The sequence below is a fragment of the Rhamphochromis sp. 'chilingali' genome (genome assembly GCF_963969265.1).
Source record: "Rhamphochromis sp. 'chilingali' genome assembly, chromosome: 13".
NCBI lineage: Eukaryota > Metazoa > Chordata > Actinopteri > Cichliformes > Cichlidae > Rhamphochromis > Rhamphochromis sp. 'chilingali'.
The window spans coordinates 13,645,729-13,668,793 of NC_137940.1; the positions used below are offsets into that span (position 1 = coordinate 13,645,729).

Genomic DNA, 23,065 nt, shown 5'->3' on the forward strand with positions numbered 1-23,065 from the left:
GTGTTACACTACAACATGGGGATACAAAAATATACATTATAATAATAATAATAATAATAATAATAATAATAAACTTTATTTATAAAGCACACTTAAAAACCAAGGGTATGCCAAGGTGCTTAACAAGTAACATAGAGAATAGAAGGAACATAATAGAAATAGGACCAAAGCAAGTACTAAGTATGCAAGCAGGTAGCTGTCACTGATACATAGGAAAGCAACAGGTACAGAGCAAACAAGAATTTAAATGAGCATAAAAGTGCATGATATGAAATCATAAAAGAAATATTAACTAGAGGGAAAGGCAAGATTGAATAAGTGGGTTTTTAGTCGTGATTTGAACAGTGCAATGGAATCAGATGCGCGGAGGTCGAGAGGAAGGGTATTCCATAGTACCGGGGCAGCCAGAGCAAACGCACGGTCACCCCGGGACTTCAGTCGAGATCTGGGTTGGGTCAGAAGTATTTGAGTGGCAGATCTAAGTGTTCTAGCAGGAATATGTGATTTGAGAAGTTCACTAAGATAACTTGGCGCTAATTTATTAATAGTTTTGAATGTAAGGAGTAATATTTTAAATTGAATATGGTACTTTATGGGCAGCCAATGCAAGCTAGCTAGAACAGGAGTAATAGGGCAAAATTTCCTGGTACCAGTCAAAAGGCGGGCTGCTGCATTTTGGACTGTTTGCAGTCTAAGAAGAAGAGAAGAGGGAAAACCGTAGTACAAGGAGTTACAATAATCCAACCTGGAGGTCACAAAAGCGTGAATAAGCTTCTCCAGCTCCTCATGCGGAACATAATGACTAGCCTTAGAGATAAGGCGCAGTTGGTGGAAGCTAGATCTCACTACAGCAGACACTTGCTTATCGAGTTTGAGCGAGCTATCCAGCAGTACACCCAAGTTACTGACATAGTCACAAGAAAAGCTAGCAAAGGAACCCAGGGCAGCACAGAGTTGGGCACAAGGGATTTTACTGTTGAACACCACAATCTCAGTCTTCTTATCATTTAAAACAAGATAATTACTCAGGAACTGTCACGGATTGCCGGGGCAAGCCGTGTGGAATTGTAGAAAGGGACCAAAAGGCGGCAGCTCTGGTGCAGGTGAGTGTTTATTCACAGAGGTGGGTAAGTACAAACAACGGTGGCGACAAAACATGAAACTGGAAACCTAAACTAGGTAAACTAATAAGACAAACCAGAAACGAGGATGCAGGGAGGTCCGGAGAAATACATACGGGAAGACGCAGGGAGACCGAGGGGAAACAACACAGACGAACCAGCAATTACTATGACAGAAGACACAACTTAAATACACTCAGAGAACACAGGGAGATTACATACAGGTGGGAACACAGCTGGGAGTGATCACGTGACGAGAGTAGGGAGACAAACAGAAACACTCACATAAGACGCAGACCTTCACAATAAAACAGGAAACACATACACGCAATGACATAACACACCAACTTAACACAGACTGGGGGACACAGAACATAGGAACATGAACCATGAAACAGAAGAGTATAAACACCCAAGGTAACCAAAACCACAGAATACTAATAAACTAAACAAACACGGAGTCGCAGACTCCGGATCATGACAGGAACCATTCTTTGACCTCCCGCATGCATTCTTGAAAGTAGTGTAGGGACACAGCAAGGTCGTCAGTAAGTTGAAAATAGATCTGTATATCATCGTCGCAACAGTGGAAGGTGATACTGTATTTTTCAAAGATTGCGCCTAGAGGGAGCAAATACAATGAGAAGAGAATAGGGCCTAAAACTGATCCTTGAGGCACACCACAACAGACCGGAGCAGAGGAAGAGGAGAAGGTGCCCAAGTTAACCGAAAAGGACCTGTCAGCAAGATATGATTTAAACCAGTCGAGGGCAGTGCCTCTAATACCCACAGTGTGCTCAAGTCTTAGTAATAAAATGTTATGGTCCACCATATCAAAGGCCGAAGAGAGGTCTAGTAAAACTAGGACCATAGAGCGTCCAGTATCAGTGATTACAAGAATATCATTAAGAACTCTAACCAACGCTGTTTCAGTGCTATGCAATGGCTTAAAGGCAGATTGAAATTTCTCAGCAATATTGTTCGTGTCCAAGTACTCCTGGAGCTGGGAGAGAACTAGTCTCTCCAGGATCTTGGACAAGAACGAAAGCTTAGAGATCAGTCTGTAGTTTGAAAGGTCATTACAGTAAGAGTTTCTTTTTTTAAGAATCGGGTGGACTACAGCATGCTTAAAAACCAAAGGAACAGCCAGCTGTGCCTGAGTGACCGAGCCCCAGGCCGAGAGGCCGGGGGCACCCCACCTCCGAAGTGGCCCGAGCGAGCCCCAGGCTCCAGGCCCCGATGAGCGGCCGCCAAGGAGTGAGCCGGTGTGTACCTGGACGCCCATCCCCAGACACAAAGAACCACCAACGCACCGATATCTGAGGGAGTCCACCACTGGCAGGGGAAGTGGTGGTGGGTGGAGATAGACCTCCAAACCTTGGAGGGCCTGAGATGTCCCCAGAGAGGTGGCGTCTGATACTCAACCTGACATATAGACACAGACATACAGGCACACACAGATACAAACATCCATTCCCACCCTCATGCTCTCATGTGCACTTACTCCACACTCAACCAACGTGGAGACAGACATGAAGAGACGCTGTACACACGATCACACTCCCCAAGCGTACTCTACGAACCGGGTCTAGGTACCCTTGCCCCTGGAGGGGGGAACTGCACCCAGACCCAGGTGGTGTTACCCTTTTCCCTGCGGTGGGGAGAGGCAGTGTGAGTAATATGAATGTCTAAGTTGTGGGATAAAATTGAGGCAGAGGCAGTGTTTTTAAGCTTATACGTGGGGGTTTATTTTTCCAAAGGAATTTGGACATACATGAATCTAGAGATCTGAACCAATCTTGTGGCGGTTTAGTTGGGATCATTGAGAATAAATAATTTATTTTTGGTAAGACCATCATTTTTATAGCAGCAACCCTTCCCATGAGTGATATGGGTAGACATTTCCACCTAGCCAGATCACCTTCTACCTTCTTTAAAAGTGGGATATGGTTTAATTTAGTTAGATCTGCAAGCTTGGGAGAAACATTAATACCTAAATATTTTATATTTCCCGATTGCAGTGGTGTAGAAGAGGAATTATGGAGGGAGCAATTAATCGGTAGGACTGTAGATTTTGACCAGTTAATTGAGTAATCTGATATTCTTGCAAAAGAGTTTATCAATTCAATCACCCCAGAGATATTGGTTTGTGAGTTTTGGAGAAAAAGTAACACATCATCTGCATAAAGGCTGATTTTATGTTCCACGTTCTTGCATTTTATGCCCTTAATTACTGAATTCTGTCTAATTGCTGCTGCTAGTGGTTCAATAAAAATTGCAAACAGTGAAGGGGAGAGTGGGCATCCCTGCCTGGTGCCCCTCAAGAGACAGAAGCTGGAGGATGTCTGGTCATTTGTTCTGACACAAGCTGTTGGGGAATTATATAATATTTTTAACCAGTTTATGAAAGAGGATCCAAAACCAAATTTGTGTAAAGTTGCAAATAAAAATTTCCAGTTAACCCTGTCAAATGCTTTTTCTGCGTCTAAAGAGAATATTGTAGTTTCTAGGTTTTTACTGTATGAGTAGTCTATCAAATTAAGTAATCTACGTGTATTTGTTGATGAGTGCCTACCTTTTATGAAACCATAAGAATTTTTAAAGACCGAGGCTACGCCGCCACCCCTACCAGTAAGCCTTGGTGAGCTAAAAGCGACACAGTCCGATGGAAGAAGTTTGGTACACATTCACCCAGTGTATATACTATATGTATGTATATATATATATAATGTTCTTCCTCTACACCCCCCCCCCAATTTTTGCACATGTCGAGGAGCGTGTCAGACTACATTTCACTGTGTGTTATACTTGTATAACTATGCATGTGACAAATAAAGAACCTTGAACCTTGAACCTTGGTAAAAGGGATGAACTCACCAGGACGAATCCAGGTTTCAGTCAGGAATAAAGCATCAATCCCATTAGTGGAGAGGAAGTCATTTAAGAGAAAGGTCTTATTGACCAGCGACCTGACATTAAGCAATGCCATCCGTATCCTAGGGGCTAAGTCGCCTAGGGTGGTGCGTCATAGGACACTTAGGTTGCTTCGGCAAACGCTGCATTGGAGCGATGTTATCCAAACCCAAGCAGGAAAACATGCCACAGGAATGGCAGGGTAGACTTCGTGGTCGGCCGAGCAGATCCAACGGTGGGTGAGCAACTTAGCATCAGAGCACTCCTGGGAAGGAGGGAAAGAAGACAAAATATCCAGGCTACCCACATGCCAGCTCCTTCTACCGTGTTTCCTATAGCGTTTCTTGTGTAGATTCGGAATAGGTAGGTGGAGGAAGCCGGTCGGAGGGTCCGGTCATGGGGTCCGGTCGGAGGGTCCGGTCAGAGGGTCCGGTTGGAGGGTCCGGTCGGGGCGCGGTGGCGTCACCCAGGTTCCAGCAAGGATCAGGCCGAGAGGAATGAGAGAGTCTTAGATTTAAAAGTGTTTGCCTGTCGTATGTAATCCGTGCACAGCCATTAGATGAGCATACAACTAAAAGGATAAAAAATACAATGCCAAGGTCCATAAAGAGCGTAGAGAGGGTAAAAAGCAGCGAAGCAGATATAGCCGAGGACGGCAAGCCACGTACACCGGCACCATCTTAGCTTTAGATCTCAAACACTGGGCCACATGGCCCAGAACCCTGACACTAATACTTATTGAGTGGCAATTAATGAGGCCGTGTCTGTTCTCGCAGCTGCAGATCTTTGCTAACTTTCCCTCTGTGACCTGCAACAGACACAGAGTCGCCTTCCAGAATACAGAGCGTCGCTGTAATGGGGATGGTGATAAATACTGAATGACGGGAGGAGACGGTGTCATTAAAGCCACCTCCATCGACAGCCCCGCTCTCACTGCACGCTCTGCGATATAAGCTTCGAGCCTGCAAGTCATCTTTTGTAACTGGGAGGTTGAGGATGACACGGCTTGGAGTTTCTGCTTCCACTATCAATCAGAAAACCCAGTCGTCTTTCTTTGTCAAACCGTTCACTGTAAATAACCAAACTGAACTTCCATTTAAAGAAAGCTTGGACCGGAACAGAAAATCTCTTTAGCTTAACTTTGATGCACGACGGTAACCTCGAACCCACTCGCTGTTCAACCTTTCTCTTTGCATGGGGCAGCCAATCAGAAGAAAAGTACGCTTAAAGGAGGGAGGCGCTTAAACAGCGCATTTCAGATACTCTGCCAAACTGAACAAACCACCGCTTCATCAGCGTCGATAAACAGAATAAATAACAGAACAGAAATAGCACTGGGCAGCATTTTCTTCAGCTAAATTGCTGCTTGTGTGAGTGAAGCTACAGGTAGCACTTCCGTGTGTTTGTTTTTGGTCATATGAGCCGGGACGGGATGTGGAAAAGTATTAAATTACTCCCAACCAGCAGCTGGTTTTGGGTGGACGGCTTCAGGAAAAACTTTGGAGAGTAGAAGGCGGCTGATGTGCAGACTAACCCTGCTTCATTAATTTGGGGGTAAACAGTCTGTATGTGAGATAGGAAACTTGGCAGTAATAATAATGCTGCTCAGAGGCAGGACAGTTTAATGCTGGGAGCTTGGTACAATGGCTTCAGCCGTGGGAAAATATAATTGAAATGCAGCACGATTCACTCGGGGCGGCAGGTAAATGTTAAACTCTTAAATCAAGCCCTCAAACTTCATTTCCTCGTGTGGGAGAAAGACCTTTACAGCACATCAGCGAGCCCCAGCTTTCTTATTGTCAGAGAAGTCGGCCGAGCAAGGAGCTGATAAATTGGAATAAAATTTATCAGTTGCAACTGTGGCTCAAAACTGATGTTTATGCCTCTGCTGGAAGCAACAGCCCATTATTAGGAGATTTCTTTTGACAAGTTCTATATGGAAGTGCGCAAGAGCAGCTCGGGACAGCAGTATTAATTTGCCTGAATGATGGTGGAGCCATTAAAGCAGCAGTGATGAGGTTTGGAGAGCCTTATGATGAAACTACTCAGCTTCTGGTTTGTCCCCTAAAACAACTTTGAAAATGAATAATGACAAGTGTCGCACTAGTACTATAAGGTAGTGCACCACTGCCATTGGACATTTTGTACATAACTGATATTCCCCCGTGTCTTTTACACAGTGGAGTTATTTCACAGCCTAGAAAGTAGAGTGGTCTGAAACCCTACAACATGTCGAAAAGACACCACTGGATCATCACTGTCACAGGGCAACAAAGGAAATGTTGGAGAAGTTTGTGGTAGATGGATGAACTTTGTTTTACTTTAATACAAAGAAAACTCCAACGACTACTTGCAGTCTGAGAGCGAAGTGCTCTAATGGGGTGATATGGTACTATAAGGTCATTAAGATAAGATGGGGCCTAATTATATAAGACCTTGTATGTGAGGAGCAGGATTTTAAATTCTGGATTTAACAGGGAGCCAATGAAGGGAAGCCAATATAGGATAAATATTCTTTCTAGTCCCTGCCGGTACTCTCGCTGCAGCATTTTGTATTAACTGAAGGCTTTTCAGGGAATTTTTAGGACATCCTGATAATAATGAATTACAGTAGTCCAGCCTAGAATCAATAAATGCATTAACTAGTTTGTCAGCGTCACTCTTAGACAGGATATTTCTAATTTTAGAGATACTGCGAAAATGGAAGAAAGCAGTCCTATGATATGATTCAAACTACTGCAGTGCAGTACCCCGTGTTTCAATCTTTGTAGTAAATCTCTTAGTATAGCCCAAACTCAGTCTAAGTACTTCTTACTAATGTAATGCCCAGACCAGACTCAAATGCTTGTGTGATTCCACGTGTGTGTCTGCCACCGCGTCTGAAAAGTAACACTAAGGTGTGTCCACAAGTGTGATGAATGGTAAAATATGATGACGAGTCCTACAGGTATCAGCATGTGATGAGTTGGCAGTGAGAATGCGTCGATCTGACTTATCTAGCTGACGACCTGCCTGAAAGATTTTTGGATTAACTTATTTTATACTGACAGCTTGTCATCCTCCTCTTGCTCTACAGGAAACACCTTTGTTGTGAGCCTGGCCTTCGCTGACTTGGTGGTTGCTATCTATCCCTACCCGCTGGTGCTCACTGCCATTTTCAACGACGGTTGGATTGCCGGCTACATCCACTGTCAGATCAGTGGCTTCCTCATGGGCCTCAGCGTAATTGGCTCCATCTTTAACATCACGGGCATCGCCATCAACCGCTACTGCTACATCTGCCACAGCCTCAAGTATGACAAGCTCTTCTCCAACAGCAACACCATGTGCTACGTCGTGCTCGTCTGGGCGCTCACCATCCTCGCCATCGTCCCCAACTGGTTTGTGGAGTCGCTGCAGTACGACCCGCGGGTTTACTCCTGCACCTTCGCCCAGTCCGTCAGTTCACTGTACACCATCGCCGTGGTGGTGGTGCACTTCATCTTGCCCATTGGCATTGTCAGCTACTGCTACCTGCGTATCTGGATTCTGGTCATCCAGGTGAGGCGGCGGGTCAAGCCAGACTCGAGACCTAAAATCAAGCCACACGACCTCCGCAACTTCCTCACTATGTTTGTGGTGTTCGTGCTCTTTGCTGTTTGCTGGGCGCCGCTGAACCTGATTGGCCTGGCGGTGGCAGTGGACTCCACGCTGGGCCGTGCCATCCCAGAGTGGCTGTTCACAGCCAGCTACTTCATGGCGTATTTTAACAGCTGCCTCAATGCCGTCGTCTACGGTGTCCTGAACCATAACTTCAGGAAGGAGTACAAGAGGATCGTCCTCATCATCTTCAAGTTCCACTGCTGAGATGGAATACTTGGAAATGCAGAGATTTTTATCTTTAATGACATGAAAGATAGAAAGAACTTTACCCTGACAGGAAAATAAAACAGGACTGATGAAATGGAAAGAAAGCAAATAAAGGTACAGTGGAAGGAGAACAACAAGAGCACTGAGTGGGAGAGAAAAATAGGAGCGCTTTAATAGCTGCAGGAGGAGAGATGAAGAGCAGACAAAGTGAAATAAATGTTGCCACACTGAGAGTTATCAGTGATGCCTTCAGGGAAACAAGGAGACTAAGAATGCAGAGAGCAAGGGAGAGGCCAGAACTTGGGAAGCACTCCTAACTGGGGAATGTGTTTCATCCTGACTTTCTTGGGTAATGAAGTCGTGACTTAATGTTCAGATGAGAGCATAATTCATTGTGTTTAATTAGCAACATAATTAAGTTAAATGTGGGGTCACTGAGTTGAATAGCATCCTCTGTGAATTAGATTCAAGGCAGAGCTCTGACACTGTGATTTTTTTTAAAAGACGTCGACGCTGTTCCTGTTCCTACGAAGTACGAAGATAACGACGAAGATGACAAATCGGCTTTGAGGAGAATGAAGATGCATTATATACTTTTAAAATTGCAAAATCATTTAAGGTGGGACACATTTTTGAACATTAAGGCTGCGAGAGACTCTGTGTGTGCACAACAACGATTGGGATATTTTACTTGTAATATAACTAATCTATGTAAGAAGGTAGCAAACTCTCACTGAGGACAGAGGGGGACGATGGACGACTTGTCCAGTGACTTCAGCTTTGGACTAAGAGTCCCAGTATGAAGCATAAAAGTACTCCATGATATGGGTCTGGTTCCTGCAAGACTGGTCCTAACTAAAACTTGATATTTGTTAAGACCAGCCCAACTTAAACCTAGTCTTAACTAAGGTGTCCATGCGTCTATGACTGCAGAGTGATAGAAATGTTGCAGAGTTCACCTGTTTTTACCAACCAGCTGTTGTGTAATGTAATCCAATAAAAACAGCTGTTTAGTGACTTCATTGTCATTCAGCTCTAATAACGAGCCCCAAAATTTACATGAAGTCTGAAAAGTTGCTGTTCAAGTTAAAAGACAGGAACACTTTTTCAAGTAGCTCATCATAAAACATTAACAGCATCACTTACAAAATCCATCACTTCTAGCAGCCGTGGTTTGGGTTTCGTTTCGTTTTCCTGCATCACAGAGTTCCCTGCACTCAGCTGGTGGCCGTCATGACATCAATGGAATCATGTGTATGCAAATTTTTACCACTTAGAAGGTGCTCAGGTCACCTGCAAATGGTTTAATCACCAAGTCCTTTTAGAAAGGAGCATTATAAGCAGCTACCTGTGCGTTTGTCTCAAGCCCCGAACCTTGGCTCCACTGCCTTCGACTGCAGCTGGCAGTCCTGGTTCTGCTCAGCTTAGCAGCTCACTTCTCCACCTGCGGCATTTTCTGACTCTACATCTCACAGAGAAGAAGAAAGACTACCATGGACAGCTGCAGTTCAAGGCAGTGAACAACAATACTTTAAAAATGCAAATAAAAAATACTAAAATAAAGTACCCCGTGTATTCGTGGGGTTGTTAGTAACCCATTAAAGTCTTTGTGGGGGAAACACTATGCTGTGCTTTTATACTGATACAGTAATAATTACTCTGACTTCCAGTTCTAGTTGTCGGGCCAAAAGCTGGGAGATGACGCATGGATGACCACACACGCTTAAAGCTCTGAGATCCCAACAAAAAACTCAGTGCAAGGTGGAGTCTGAGAAGTGCCACACCTCACCACATCCACCTGTGTGAGTCGTGCATCCACAGTCTTAGTGCCCAGATTCCTGCAAAAAACACGTGTCAGAAAATGGTGAAACAAACATGTGCAAGAGTGCAAAACATCCCCAGACCTGCTGCCAGGGCACTTAGGAGGCTACAAGCTTTTTTGACTTTGTGAGGCCTGAAAGTTAAAAGTGTCATTAATCAAAATCCACTTTTAATTTAAAGCAGTAAAATGTTCTTTCGCTGTCCTTCTGCTGTTAAGTGTAACTTTGCAATGATGCTTTCAGGACTCAAACATTTAGTTTGACCGGACAGTGTGATGAATATGAAGAGGGGCAGGGGGTACAATATGCTCCAGAGAGGCTGACTCTGAGACTGTCTCCCTTCATTGCATCATCACCTTCCTCTTCCTGAGAATGAGCGGCACAGGTGTGCCACAGCCTCTCTGCACTGCCTGCACGGTGTGTCCGTGTGCAACCCTCTGCAAACACAGACGGAGACAAAAGGATGAAAACACAGTGTCTGTGTACCGCTGTGTCCTCCCACATGACCAAAGCCAGTCTGAGCTCAGCAACCTGAGACTATCAGTGTTCCCTCACAGTCGCATGAGTGCGTCTGCTGTACACACCAAGTCTGAACACAAGCCAAGCATCAGAGAAACAGGCACGAGTGATTAAATCATGGTAACGGTATTCTGAACATGTCACTGTGCTTCATACTGCTGGGGAGCTGAAGATGAATGTTGCATATGTATTAATAAGCTGTGATAATCTGCCTGTGCTTTGGTCCTATTTTAATAAGCTCACTGTGTGTGTGTGTGTGTGTGTGTGTGTGTGTGTGTGTGTGCGCGCGCGCGTGCGTGCATGTTTTGGGACCAGTTTATGGGTCCACTGAGGACCCTTCGATGGCACCAGGGACAGCTGTTGGAGGGACAGCGTGTTTGTGTGTGTTTTGTTTGTTTTTTGTGCCAAGATGTTGCCGGTTCAAAGTCAGTCAAGGTCTGAAGTTTAAAGCCAAATGTTCCTGTGTTCACGTCTTGTAAGCGCAGGCAGGTAATATACAGGTAAAACAAGGGCATCTGACAAATAATCTGAACTCACAGGAAATCTTCAATGAGCTGCTGTGAGTCTTCACATCTGTCCAAGAAACAGAGAAAATAAATTGACCAAGAATTAAGTACATTAATTGAAGACCAACAGGAGTTTAGACTAGTTTAACATAACAACGTCTTGTTCTTTTTGACACCACGTAAAAAGAAGCCATCCTCCCCATCCTCGGTGCAGATCTGGGACCTGTGGGATTTATCATATCTCTGCTGCCTCTGCGTTGCAAGTTTTATTTACTTTATCAACCTCCAAAGATGAATCTAAGATAATAAATAGTAATATGACGGGAAGCAGTTACTCTCAGATGAAGCTGGACTAATCTAACCAGCTTCCACAGACACTTACAGTGAGTCTGAGAGGTGAAGCTAATGTAAAAACCTAAATTCCTTCTAATGACAACCAGCTGGCTGTTGGCAGGACACCCGTGGATCGATGCTGGATCGGATTGGGATCTGAGGAATCTGCAGTTACAGACTCCAACACGACTGTGAATAAAAGAAAGAAGCACAGATGACATAAACGAATAAAGTGGAATTCATCAATACTCATGTTTGGAAGATAGCGCAGCTCGATGAGGACAGCGGCAGGTTTAATTGGCCCACTGAGGGTTTAAAGAAGCACAGTTATTGGCTTTCTTTTTTTTTTACCTGAATTACCTGCAGCTGTGTACATCTAAAGACGTATTTCTCTTATTTTTTTGTGCTAAAAATCAATGAAGCTTGCTGTTGTTTGTGTGTTTGGATCAGTTTTAAACAAACAGAATGGATGTGAAGGCCGAGCGGCAGCCGGTTGCTCTGAATGACAATGTTCTGGTTTTCCTTTCTCACGCTGTTTTGCACATTGCCGTGGAGAATGTTTCCTCTGAATGTTTGTAATGTCGATGAAACAAAAGAAACCAAGCAACACCTGAAATCCATGTCTTAATAAAAGAACTTTCAGTGTGAGCCGCTGGCCTCCTCGCTTTATTTCACACAGAAACAGCACGCTCACAGAGACACTGATCCGGTCTATCGTTATGTTCATGAAGGTTTAACTACCTCACACGCTGCTGCTCTGTCTGCAGCCACCGCACTCATTTTATTATTTCTTCTTCTCTTATAAAGTCAATCTCTCTCTCCTGCTGGTACACCTGTCCACATTTGTGACTGATTACAAGTTCTGCCTCTTTCAAATGAACACATCATATCTCAACTGATAACTCATAGCTAAGTTATCGAGTTGGTAACAACCTCTGTGATTGATCGATGAGTTGGTGCCAGTAACTGATCGCAGTCTGAACAACCTCAGATCCATCTGCTGGTTCCAAACTTTAATTGCTTTAAAATACCGGTCAATATTTAAAAGCTGATGCCGGTCAAATACATACAGGTTACTGAGCGCTCATCAGCAGTTAAAAAGTTGCTGTTGCTGTGGTGACAGACCAAAAGGAAACACTTCCCTCCACATTTCTTTGTGTGATTTCAGTCGAGCCACACTGACAGCTATCTGTCTCTCTGCACTTCAACACGCGGCCCATCACCACATCACCCTGTGTAATCTCAAGTCTGTTGCTGTGGCAACAGGAAGATCAGAAGGGTGACCTGTCAGTTTGGAGGAGCTGTCGCCGTGAGCAACGATGGCAATCAGCCATCACCTCCCCGCCAGGAGGACAGGTGAAGGAAAGAAATCAAAGAGAAGATGGAGAGATAAAAGGAAGTGAGATAAGCAGGAGGAAGTAACAGGGTGAGGTGTGAGTGGAAATAAATGCCGGCAGCACAGGTGAGTCGAAAACAGCAGCCACACCTGTTAGATTCAAATCTGAAGCACAGCAAACTGAGAACCTGAAAACACCTGGAGCACAGCTGGAGCTGATGCAATGTGAGCGAAACTCGAGTTTCCAACAACAGAGATGACGTGTTTCATCAGACCCCTCTCCCCATCCCTGCTTCAGCCGGCTAACGAAGCTCTCATGTTACCTCATAGAGCATTCAAGTTCTCACGATGCCGTCGGCTGTGATCTAAATTTTAATGCACTGACCCCCCGATGCAGAAAGTGCTCCTCAGCTTCACAAGGTTAGATCATTATTGGACTCAGGAGAGGCGCCTGCTGATGAACAGCGAGCAGCTGAAGGATCCTTGCATGCCAGCACACACCCTGAATCAAAACTGACCTCGCTGACAGCCATGTTGCCCAAGTTCAGTTTTACTGGGTTTGAATAAATCAGAAACAGAATGACGGCTGGGTAACGAGGACCTGATCCTCATCAAGGTCTCATGTATGACCGGCGGCTTGAGCTCACACAGAGAACACGTGACCCTGTAAACAACGCATCCTGTACAGGAAATATTTCTTAGATCTATTTATTACAAACACAGCAGTGATTCCTCCATAATTTATCCATCCAGGCATCTCCTTACACTTACACACTTCAGGGTCAAGGTTAGGCTGGAGCCCATGTTAGCTGTCACAGGGCAAGAGGCAGCTATACCTGGACAGGTACCAACCTGTCACAGAGACAGACAGCTATCACACTCACGCCTACAGACAATGAGCATGTTTGTGGACTGTGGGAGGAAGAACTCAGCCAGAGGTGGACGTCAACATGGCACCATTGGGACAGTCACTCAATGTCATCAGACCAGAGTGCTTAATCTGGCTGTCAGTCAGCTGTTCACCTCAGCTGTGGAGCCACTGCCTGTATTTACTCTGTAAAACTCTGTGAAAGGAGTCAAGCACACCAGTGTATGAGTCAGAGCTCTGACCGATCACAGTCATACTCAGGTGAGCTGTTGAGGACATGAAGAACAGTCTAAACACAGTCGTTATCAGGGTGTTTTTGTTCAGCTCCAGCCTTGAGCCCATAGCTGGCGCCGAAGGGATAGCCGCATTATGATGGTGGTTTTCTTTAGTGCGAACAACTCATGAGAATTTCAAACCTGTTCTTAACAGTCCAACACTGGACTCTCAATCTCCCGTTGGAGAGCCGCGAGCTTCTCCATGATGTTATCAAACTTACGCTCCGTGGTCTTGTCATTCTTGTGCTCAAAGAGCAGATTCGGAGAACTCACGACCGCAGTGAACTTCTCCAAGATGTGATCCAATTTGCGCTCAGAGGTGTTATTCTGAGCATTCACAGCAGCCGTAAGCTTCTCCAAGATCTTATCCATGCTGCACTCAATGAACCCATTCTGAGAAGTCACGCCTCGTGCCATTGTTTCAATCCCAGCGGGCAGCCTTGTGGGGGTTTGAACAGCAGGCACACGATTCTCCATTTCTGCCACCCGTCCATCGTGTATCCGGCAGGGAAAGTGCCACCCAGACACTCAGGCTCACCCGAGCCAATACTTCTTGTTAAGAAAAGGGTGTCAATAGCATTCAGGTACCAGTTGATCAAATCCATAATTCTCTTTTAGGTTTTAGAGAACAGACTGTGAGAGAGTGTTCCAGGGAAAAGTAATACAAAAAACATGAGACTAGACAAGGAAATAAGAGGCTAAGCAGGGAAGATAAGGGAGAGGAGGAGAGGAGAAAAGTGCAACCGCCTTCGCCAAGAGTCAAACGAGAAAAAAAACAACAACCCCCCCCCCCCCCCAAGCATTCACACCAGGAGAGTTCGGTCAGGTTTAGGAAACCAGTTATGCCCCAGGATGAAGGAAAGATGTGATCTCTCATTTGAGAGATCACATAATATCTGAAAAGGGGGATGAGCCCTTGTCAGATATTAAAACACAAAGATGATCGTTCACATCTTGAGTCTGAAGCTGCAGACATGACTTTAAATGTCCCTCCAGGGCAAATGGCCGCTTGCAGTTATTCTCCTCCACCTTTGGTGTTTCAAGTATGTGGCTGATCTGTGAAAGACCATTAGTGCAAAGGCAGAAGTCCTCACTGACCATCATATTTAAATATGGTGGGGAAACATAGCAGCTTTATGAGTATGCATTAATAAAGATATAATTACACAGTAATAAATGTATATGTACAATATCTTGTTTTTATTTTGAATAATAAACTGTACTTTAAATTGTTTGTCCCCGGTTCTCTAGATGAATCTATGAAAAATACCAAAGCCAACATAATTTGACATGAATAGTATTTTTGCCCAACAAGGTGATTACCAAATGGCTGTTGGCTGAAACTTTGGCACATCTCAGCATGGTGCAATGTGTCCTTAAAAATCTTACAAAACTGGACCAAAGTGTGAGGTCTAAAAACTATCTACACAGAACAGTATCTGAAAGTGAGGGGAAAGAAGACAGACATCTCTACTTCGTGTTAATAACACATGTTGACACAGAGTGGTGGCTCAGACTGCCATCTTACCTGTGATCATTCAAACACTCTGGTTAAACAAGCATATCTTTAGTCTCCAGAGTGTTGAAGAAAAGCTGTGAGTTTTACCAACACTGCATGTTAGTGTCTGCATGCCACTTAGGTGAGGTTCAGCTTTAAGCTTTACTGCTGCACACAAACACAAGACAAGTTCTGCAAATCGAAGTGAAGCAGTGGGAGGTGAAAGTTGCTGTGTCAGCAGTTGTGGCTTTTAATTACCAGCTGTTTGCAAAAGGAAATAAGGAACGTGGTCCCTTTGGGCTGAACTGGTGGCAGAAAGTCACCTAATTGTGTTTTTTCATTCAGTCCGGCTGCTAATTGGCTCCATTGTGGCTCCTTTTCAGGATCAATACAAATCTGCTGACCAGTAAGAACCTTAAAGCCAGACATGTCCAGTTTCTGCTCCATAGAGTGAAGTCTGGTGACAGTGGTTAGCATGGAAATGTTAGTATTTCTATTACATAGTATTTTTATGGATGGTTGCAGTCATTCAGGCACTAATTACTAGAGAAAGTCCTGAAACTTATAAAGTGAGTATTACATTTCCTATATGGGGTTCATGCCTTTAACCAGAGCGCTGATGAAGTGAAATGTCGTCCACCGAAGCTGCGGCGCAGCCCTCGGACGGCCCCAAGAGGAAAACGTGTTTCCAATGATGACATGGTGCATATGAAAAAGGCATTTTCTTCAGGGATTTTAGTAATTAGAGACTTTTCTGTTTGGCCTTTTGTCCAGGTGTAAACCATGTTTTAGGTCACTGAAAATGAAGTTTTTATCTTTTTATCTTGCAGCGTCAAATTGATGTCATGAATATCTGAGCTGAGGTTTGTTGTCGCCATGTTGGTGTGACGAGCAGAGGGTAATTCAAACTGAGATTACACCAGTTCACATGTGATTAACAACTTATTGGCCAATGAAGATACTCCGATAATTCCTAAAATAAAAATGCCTTTTTTCCATTTTTATACAACAAGTAGCACAAAAACAAGAACATCGACAGATAGTCTGATTAGCCTTACTTAAAATAATGGATCAGGACCCCCTTTAAGCACAGTCATGTCCATCCATGGTAGCTTTGATGGCAGGAAACATGCCCAACAGAAACCTGTGCCGTGGACTCATTGGAGGAACGCGCTCACGTTCATGACCACGAACAGTCTACACGCCAAGCTAAACGCAGGGTGAAGCAGCTCATGCTAAATATCCCAGTCCAGTTAATTTAATTCCATCTCTGGCCAAGCTTCACAGGGAAAACGAGCACCAGCGGACCCTCCCCTCTCCCTCTCATTTGTGTCAATTAGGCGGTGGAAGGATTACTCGGACTGCTTCTGTGGCGCATGTTGAAAAGCATTTGCACCTCGGGGAGCGGAGCACATGAACCAGGCAGAAACGCTCACACAGGCAGCTCCAAGGTTGCCATCTGGCCTCAACTTCAATTCTGCTGAGTGGATAGGCAGCAGAGGCTGATAATAATCTGCCCTTTTTGGACAACTACAGTTACAGCTAACTCCAAACACACTCATGCATTGGTAATATTTAGGGGCTGATGTTCAGTCATACCGACTCTGATGCTCTTACTATGGGGTCATCAACAGAGTTTTAATCATGTGTGCTACGAACAACTTCGTTTTCTACCTCATTTGTCAGGATGTGATGCCAAACGTCCAGTAACAAATCCCTCTAAAAATTTCCGAACCCAGTTCTGGATCGGCTCCAAGAGTTGGCGAGTTTTCAGATCCTTATGAGTCGTCCTGCTAATACGAAGAGACTGAAACGCACGAACTTGGACTTTCAACATCTTTATTCTGAGAAAGTAAAGAGTAAAGAAATGAGTGATTTAGCAAATGAAGGTCTCACACATATGAAGGATGCAGGCCGTCAAGCTGGATGAAGTTTGGAATATTTTACATTTCTTGATGTTTTCATGCTGAAATGCACTCATTTGATCAGCTGCAACCTGACACTTACAACAGAAAAGGAAAATTATAGTTTAGATGAGTATTTACATGTGCAAACATTTACGATGGATGGATATATACACACACAGAACGACTTCCAGCCCTGCATGAGGTGACTTCACAGGTGAAGGGAAACCAGAAGTCTGTTATCTAATGCCACACGGACAAAGACACACGGCAGCACAGACGCTTCACTGTGAGGCGTCGACAACACCTACAAGCCCGCAGTTAAAACTTGCTATATTAGATACATGCAGCTCAAACCTGATGGCGTTTTTTTGTAGCAACCTATCATCGGGCACTAATGCAGCTGTAATATTCACAAGAACATCTGGCACATTTTTAGGGGGTTTTAATCCCTGCACACCTGCCACACTCCTCCCAGAGGATCCCGAGACCCTCACAGGTTCTGCCTCTTGCACCTGTGACCTTGTTGTCAAAGCTCACAGTTTGACCCAAAGCTGAGAGCAAGAAAGCAGCTGTACTGTTTAACAGCTGCTGTGTCATCCTGGTGAGTCTGCTGTGATGAGATACGAACGATCTCCTGGCACTTCGAGGCGTTCCCATCAGAACCGCTATGACCCCTCGACCCAAGCAACAGCGGATTTTTAATTTTTTAAAGCGATTTTAAAACTATATTCAAAGTGAATAAGGCAGAAATCAAAGTGCTAAACAAACATGTTTACTTCTAAACTGGGGGCTGCGTGAAGCGAAGGTGTTTTACAAGGCTCCAAATTGGATGTTAAAAACTGAGGTAGTTTGATTTTTTGACTAAAACACCACAAACAATAATCAGTCAAAAGAATAAATTACCTCTAACCCCCGTACCATCTCCTACCTTCTCCATCATCATTAATCTGTTAGATTGCACTAAAAGGATGGACTTGATAAGACGTGACTGTCAGGTACAAACAGAACATGACACAGCAGTGAAACATCGAGCACCACAGGTTCTCCATGGTCCTTAATCGTAGACATGTCACAGATTTATCCTGAAACAGCTGTGATGTCCAACAGCAGCAGATAAAATGAGATAAAAGTTCAAATGTGCACTAAAATGGTTTCAAATGGCCCGAGTAGGCCTCCATCCACCCGCCGGGAGTCACGCCACTTCATCACTGAACCAAGAAGGTGGATGGCGTCTCGTCGCGCTTGTGTCCGTTGCGGGCAACGATCTCCACGATGGCAATGTAGGTCCCCGTGACGAAGCCGATCAGCCCCACCAGGCTGATGACGAGGTTCTTGACTTTCACCGGCAGCGACAGGCCCTCGCCGTAGAAAACGATGAGCTGCAGCAGGGGTGGGAAGATGAGCGCCAGGAAGCTGCTGCTGACCGAGCCCACCAACGAGATGACGAGGTCCAGCTCTGGGATCAGGATGGCGAGGGCACCTGGGATACGAGAGGAGGAAAGAAGGACACAGTGAACAATAGGGCTGCACGATTTTTTTTGCTTAGAATTGAGATCACGATTCCCTCACGATTTTCTTTTCAAATATAAATATTTCTTGCACTTATTAACTGCACATCAACTTTGTAACAGTTGAGACAGAACATAAAAACAATAAATGTCTCACATTTTGTTGTTGCCGCAAAACGTTGTACTGCTTGTAATTCCGTCTCCACCATTGCTCGACACTGCGTGTATAGAGCAGGTAGTGCAACATTTTTAAAATAGTTGCGGAACGGCACTGTGTAGCGTTTGTCTAGGATGTTGATCATTCTCCTAAATCCCTCGTTTTGCACAGTGTTGATGGGAGCCATATCTTTGGTCAGGTGATAAGTGATAGCCTCCGTAATTTCTTTGTGCCTGCGGGAGGTCGACGGGTATGGGGAAGCGCTGTATAACGTTCCCGTTATTAATGTTTGGGTGGGTGACGGGGACGGATTTTCTCCTGTCACTTTCTTGGCCTTTACAGCTTCGTTATATTGCACTTTATGGTGACGTTTGAGGTGGTTATACAGATTTGTAGTGTTACCTTGCGGTGCTGCTACTATGGCAAAACACAGCTTGCAAATGATATTTTTTTGACTCTCATCGTCTTCTTTGAAGGCAAAAAACTTCCACACAGAGGAATGAGAACCTTTTCTTGGAAATAATTTTACAGTGGGGTTGTCATTCTCACCGCCATCAGGAAACGTTTCTTCTGCACTCATTGTGTTTTCTCCCCTCGGGCAGTTTCACGTGCTCTCCGTTGTTTTTCCCCTGCCAGATGGCTTCTGTATCACGTGGTATAAGGCTCCGCCCTTGTCATTTGTTGAGCAGGAAGCGTGAGCGCTTGTTTTCATGCAGATTATGTCCCGGATCAAAATGCGGTACAATCGTCATCTTTTTTTTTTCCCCCTTTTAAAAATCGTTGTCATTTGGAAATGAGATCGCACATAAATATGAATCGAGATCGGGATTTTCTAACGATTAATCGTGCAGCCCTAGTGAACAACATCATCTTTAAAGTGGAACATGACCTCAAACATTTCTAATGAGCTCAGTGCTTCTACAGGAAACAATCCACGGTTCTCTAAAAGGTAATTTTCCTCTGCACACCAAACCCTCTGTGGGATTTCCAAAACACTTTTATTCATGAACGACTGTGAGGCCAAAGGTCAGACTGCGCAGTGATGATGTCACACAGGAGATGTTCCTAACACACCTGGACCAGCAAACATGTCAGACAAAGGAGGATTATTCTCAACTGTGAATCATGCAAAGCTTATCTAACAGACTGATTATTACCACAGAGCTGGAAATGAGAAGAGAAGGTGTGTTTAATGAGCAGTTTCAAACCTGCTGGGTCATGGTGTGGCTGCTCAGGTGAACATTTGTCATACCTAGTGAGCATTGGATCTCAGTGAACGCTTGACTGCCAGACCTTTTGTTTTCGATGATTAAAGAAGAGTGTCCTCATCTTTCCTGATAGCGAGTCTGTTGCCCATTAATTTTTAAATCATGGGCAACGTAAAGTTGGTGCTGAAAAAGGAGAAGTGACGGCTGAGAGATGAAGTGAGGTCGGAGAGTAGCAATAGCCAGAGGGGAAGACAGCAAACCGAGGAGGCGGCGGGAGAGCCTCCCACCATGTGGAGTTTGTTCTCACGTGTTGGTGGAAGCGCCGACCGTGACACTGAAGTCACCGGGGACCTTAAGTGCCTTCACCTGTTGCCGTGGAGATGGGCATAAAGGGCGTTGGCCGACCGCGCTCGTACAAAACAAGCGGCCCGCTGACAAGACGTCAAAGCATTTGCCTGAAAATGTTTGCACATGAGCAGGTTCAAGTCACGCTCCTCTCTGTGGCGAGCGCACGGGACAAATCAGCTGATAAAAGATTTTCTCAACCAGAATCGATCGTGCTCAGATCTGTCAGATTAACTTCTGGGGCAATGGCAAAGTTGAGCTTTCACACAACAAGAGCGGAAACCTGTCACCTCTGGGGAACGGCTCCTGAAGCCTGCTCTTCAAACTCCATTTAAAGCTTTGCAGTTTACCGAGTCATCAAATGAGGCAGGAGCTGTGAGGCGAGTGAGGCTTATTAGAGAACATGCTGAGCCTCTCCGGGGAGGAGACGTGGTCCCTGGAGAGGAGGCGTGGATCTTCAAAGTGCCGGAGAGAACACTCTGAGCACGCTAATTTGGTCGTAGCACTTTTAGGGCTTCAGAGACAAAACAAATTTTTTTCTGCCTGGGTTTAAAAAGAGAGAGAGCATGCTACACACTGAAAGATGAAGACTAGGAAGGCTGGGCATCACATCATTGTATACGGATTGTCCATTGTTTAAATGTCCCGGGCAGTCAAAAAGGAGGTAGAGCTGTTGAGAAATGCTAGGAGCTAACTGGGAGCTAACCGTGTCATTCAAAAACATTAACTGTTGCAGTGTTGGCAAAGAGAGGAAGTGACGTAAGATTTGCGCATGCGTGGTACCGATCTGAGTCTACGAATTTGGACAGCCTTTGGCTGTATCCCAATTCAGGGTCTGCAGCCTTAAAGGCGACATTTTAAGGCCGATTACATCACAGCGACGCGACGAAGGCTGTCCCAATTCAAAGGCTGCTCGAAATGCGGCCCTCAAATGAGTCCTTCATTTCCCTGAATTTTAAGGGCGTGGCGGTGTAGACTTCGTGGCCCAACATATCCCAGAATGCATAGCAGCGTGGTGGGTGTGGATAATTTTGCCGAAAAAAAAAAAAAAAAAAAAAAAAAAAAAAAAAAAAACTGTGGATGAGGGGTGCCCGAAGAGTAAACCTTAAGTACTGAATATTATGTCACTTATTTATGTGCAAATGTTTAATAACGAAGAACATTACAACATTCCTGTTGGCCACATGTCGGCAAAGTTATGTGACATTGGTGACGTTTGTACTAACTTGGTTTTAAAGCCTTACTCTAAAACAGCGGTCCCTAACCTTTTTTGCGCCACGGACCGGTTTATGCCCGACAATATTTTCATAGACCGGCCTTTAAGGTGTCGCGGATAAATACAACAAAATAAAACTAGTACCGGTACCGAAAAAAAGAATATTTATTCATAACACGGGTGAAAAGACCCAGGAAAACCGAGTAAACGATAAAAACGATAACAAAATAACGCTGAAAAACAATAAAAACCCTGAAAACTATACATTTCACACCTAAGCCTCAACTCTCGCGGCCCGGTACCAAACGACTCACGGACCGGTACTGGTCCGAGGCCCGGGGGTTGGGAACCGCTGCTTTAAAATATACGCCGTTCAATAGCTGACCTTAATCTTACAGAGAATGATCAAAGCTCATGTAGAAACAAACAAACAAAAGATTCTCTCCTTCATTTCTGTCAAACAAAGCTGTATAAAACGTTTCCAGCTGTTAGCATCCTGGTTGCTAGGCAACCTGGGCAGCGCAACGAAGGCTAGACCGTCCCATTTCACAAGCCTCGCACTTCCGGCCTTAGCGGTCTTTAAGTATGCGGCCCTTGTGGACCGTTAAGGCTGCGTACTTTAAGGCTGCAGACCCTGAATTGGGATACAGCCTTTGTTGCGTCGCTGTGACGAAATCGGCCTACAAATGCGGCCTCAGGAGGATGCAGCCCATGAATTTGGACACCCCCTATAGCTTACATTTATTCTGTAAATAAACAGGAAGGTGACATAAGGTTTACAGAGTCAAAGTTCAAAGACGAATCAAATACTACATGATGTTTATGAACACTGTGCAGGAAGGAAGCAATCACCTGACTGATTCTTACATAGTACATCAGGAGGAGCGACAATCATGGGCTCAGTTTACAGAGTTTAAAACAAGGAAATTATTAATCATCAATCCAAAACAAACATTCAACCAGAGTGGGCAGCCTACCCGTCTGCTGAGGCTTAAAAACATGCACAGCACAGTGTCATGGCATAGACATTAAAAGAAATTCCAGAAAAAGAAAAACAATACAACTGGACCCAGCACTGAACCCTGCAGGAACCCTCCACAGGTGAGAAAAGCAGAGTCAGAGAACCGACTCACAGAGAACATCCTTCCACATAAAACCAAAAACGGAGCAGAGTCACAGATACCAACTATTTTCATTTTAAATGACTCAATAACAACAACAGCCGAGAGAGCATGACAAGTCTCTCCCTTCTGTGCTGACCTCGTCATGCCTTTAACCACACCCCCTCAGGTGTAGAGGTAGGGCTGCAGAGCGTACAGCATCAGTGCATCTCAGTGCCATTACCCTCTGTTCAGACGGCGTCAGTTTGGAGTATGTGGATAACTTTCTATTTAAACCCACCAGCATCAACAGACACTGGGAAGGCCGGGCTGGTTTCACAGCCAGAAGAAAAATGGGGGTGCGGTGGTTTTTAGCCCGTCAGCGGGAGCCTGTGAACTGAGCCAAAAGCTTTTAAATGAGAGATGGACCCCCTACCTTCAGCTGCGTCCAGCAGTGGTGATGCTCCGAGGTGGGATCAGACTTTTGGGAGGGCTTTGGTCTACTTTCTCCACAGGGAGTCAGAGGGTACCGGCGCCACTGGCAAACACTTCCCAGAGAGGAAAGCAAGCCTGTGGCGGCGGCAGG

The 23,065-nt window shown here is 44.9% G+C and overlaps 2 protein-coding genes across 3 annotated transcripts in view; one reads left to right on the forward strand and one right to left on the reverse strand.

The window, feature by feature from the left end:
* The window catches only part of mtnr1al (melatonin receptor type 1A like), a 43,336-nt gene extending 34,247 nt beyond the window's left edge, over positions 1–9,089 (forward strand). Inside the window, exon 2 of the mRNA XM_080900574.1 lies at positions 7,111–9,089. Coding sequence (XP_080756700.1) covers positions 7,111–7,880 — 770 coding nt within the window. The 3' untranslated portion in view covers positions 7,881–9,089. The remainder of the gene's footprint in view (positions 1–7,110) is intronic.
* A 7,771-nt stretch (positions 9,090–16,860) lies between these two features.
* The window catches only part of slc36a1 (solute carrier family 36 member 1), a 47,811-nt gene continuing 41,606 nt past the window's right edge, over positions 16,861–23,065 (reverse strand). For both annotated transcript variants that reach the window (XM_080900573.1, XM_080900572.1), the window contains exon 12: positions 16,861–18,425. In XM_080900573.1, the coding sequence (XP_080756699.1) occupies positions 18,151–18,425 (275 nt within the window). In that variant the 3' untranslated portion in view covers positions 16,861–18,150. The remainder of the gene's footprint in view (positions 18,426–23,065) is intronic.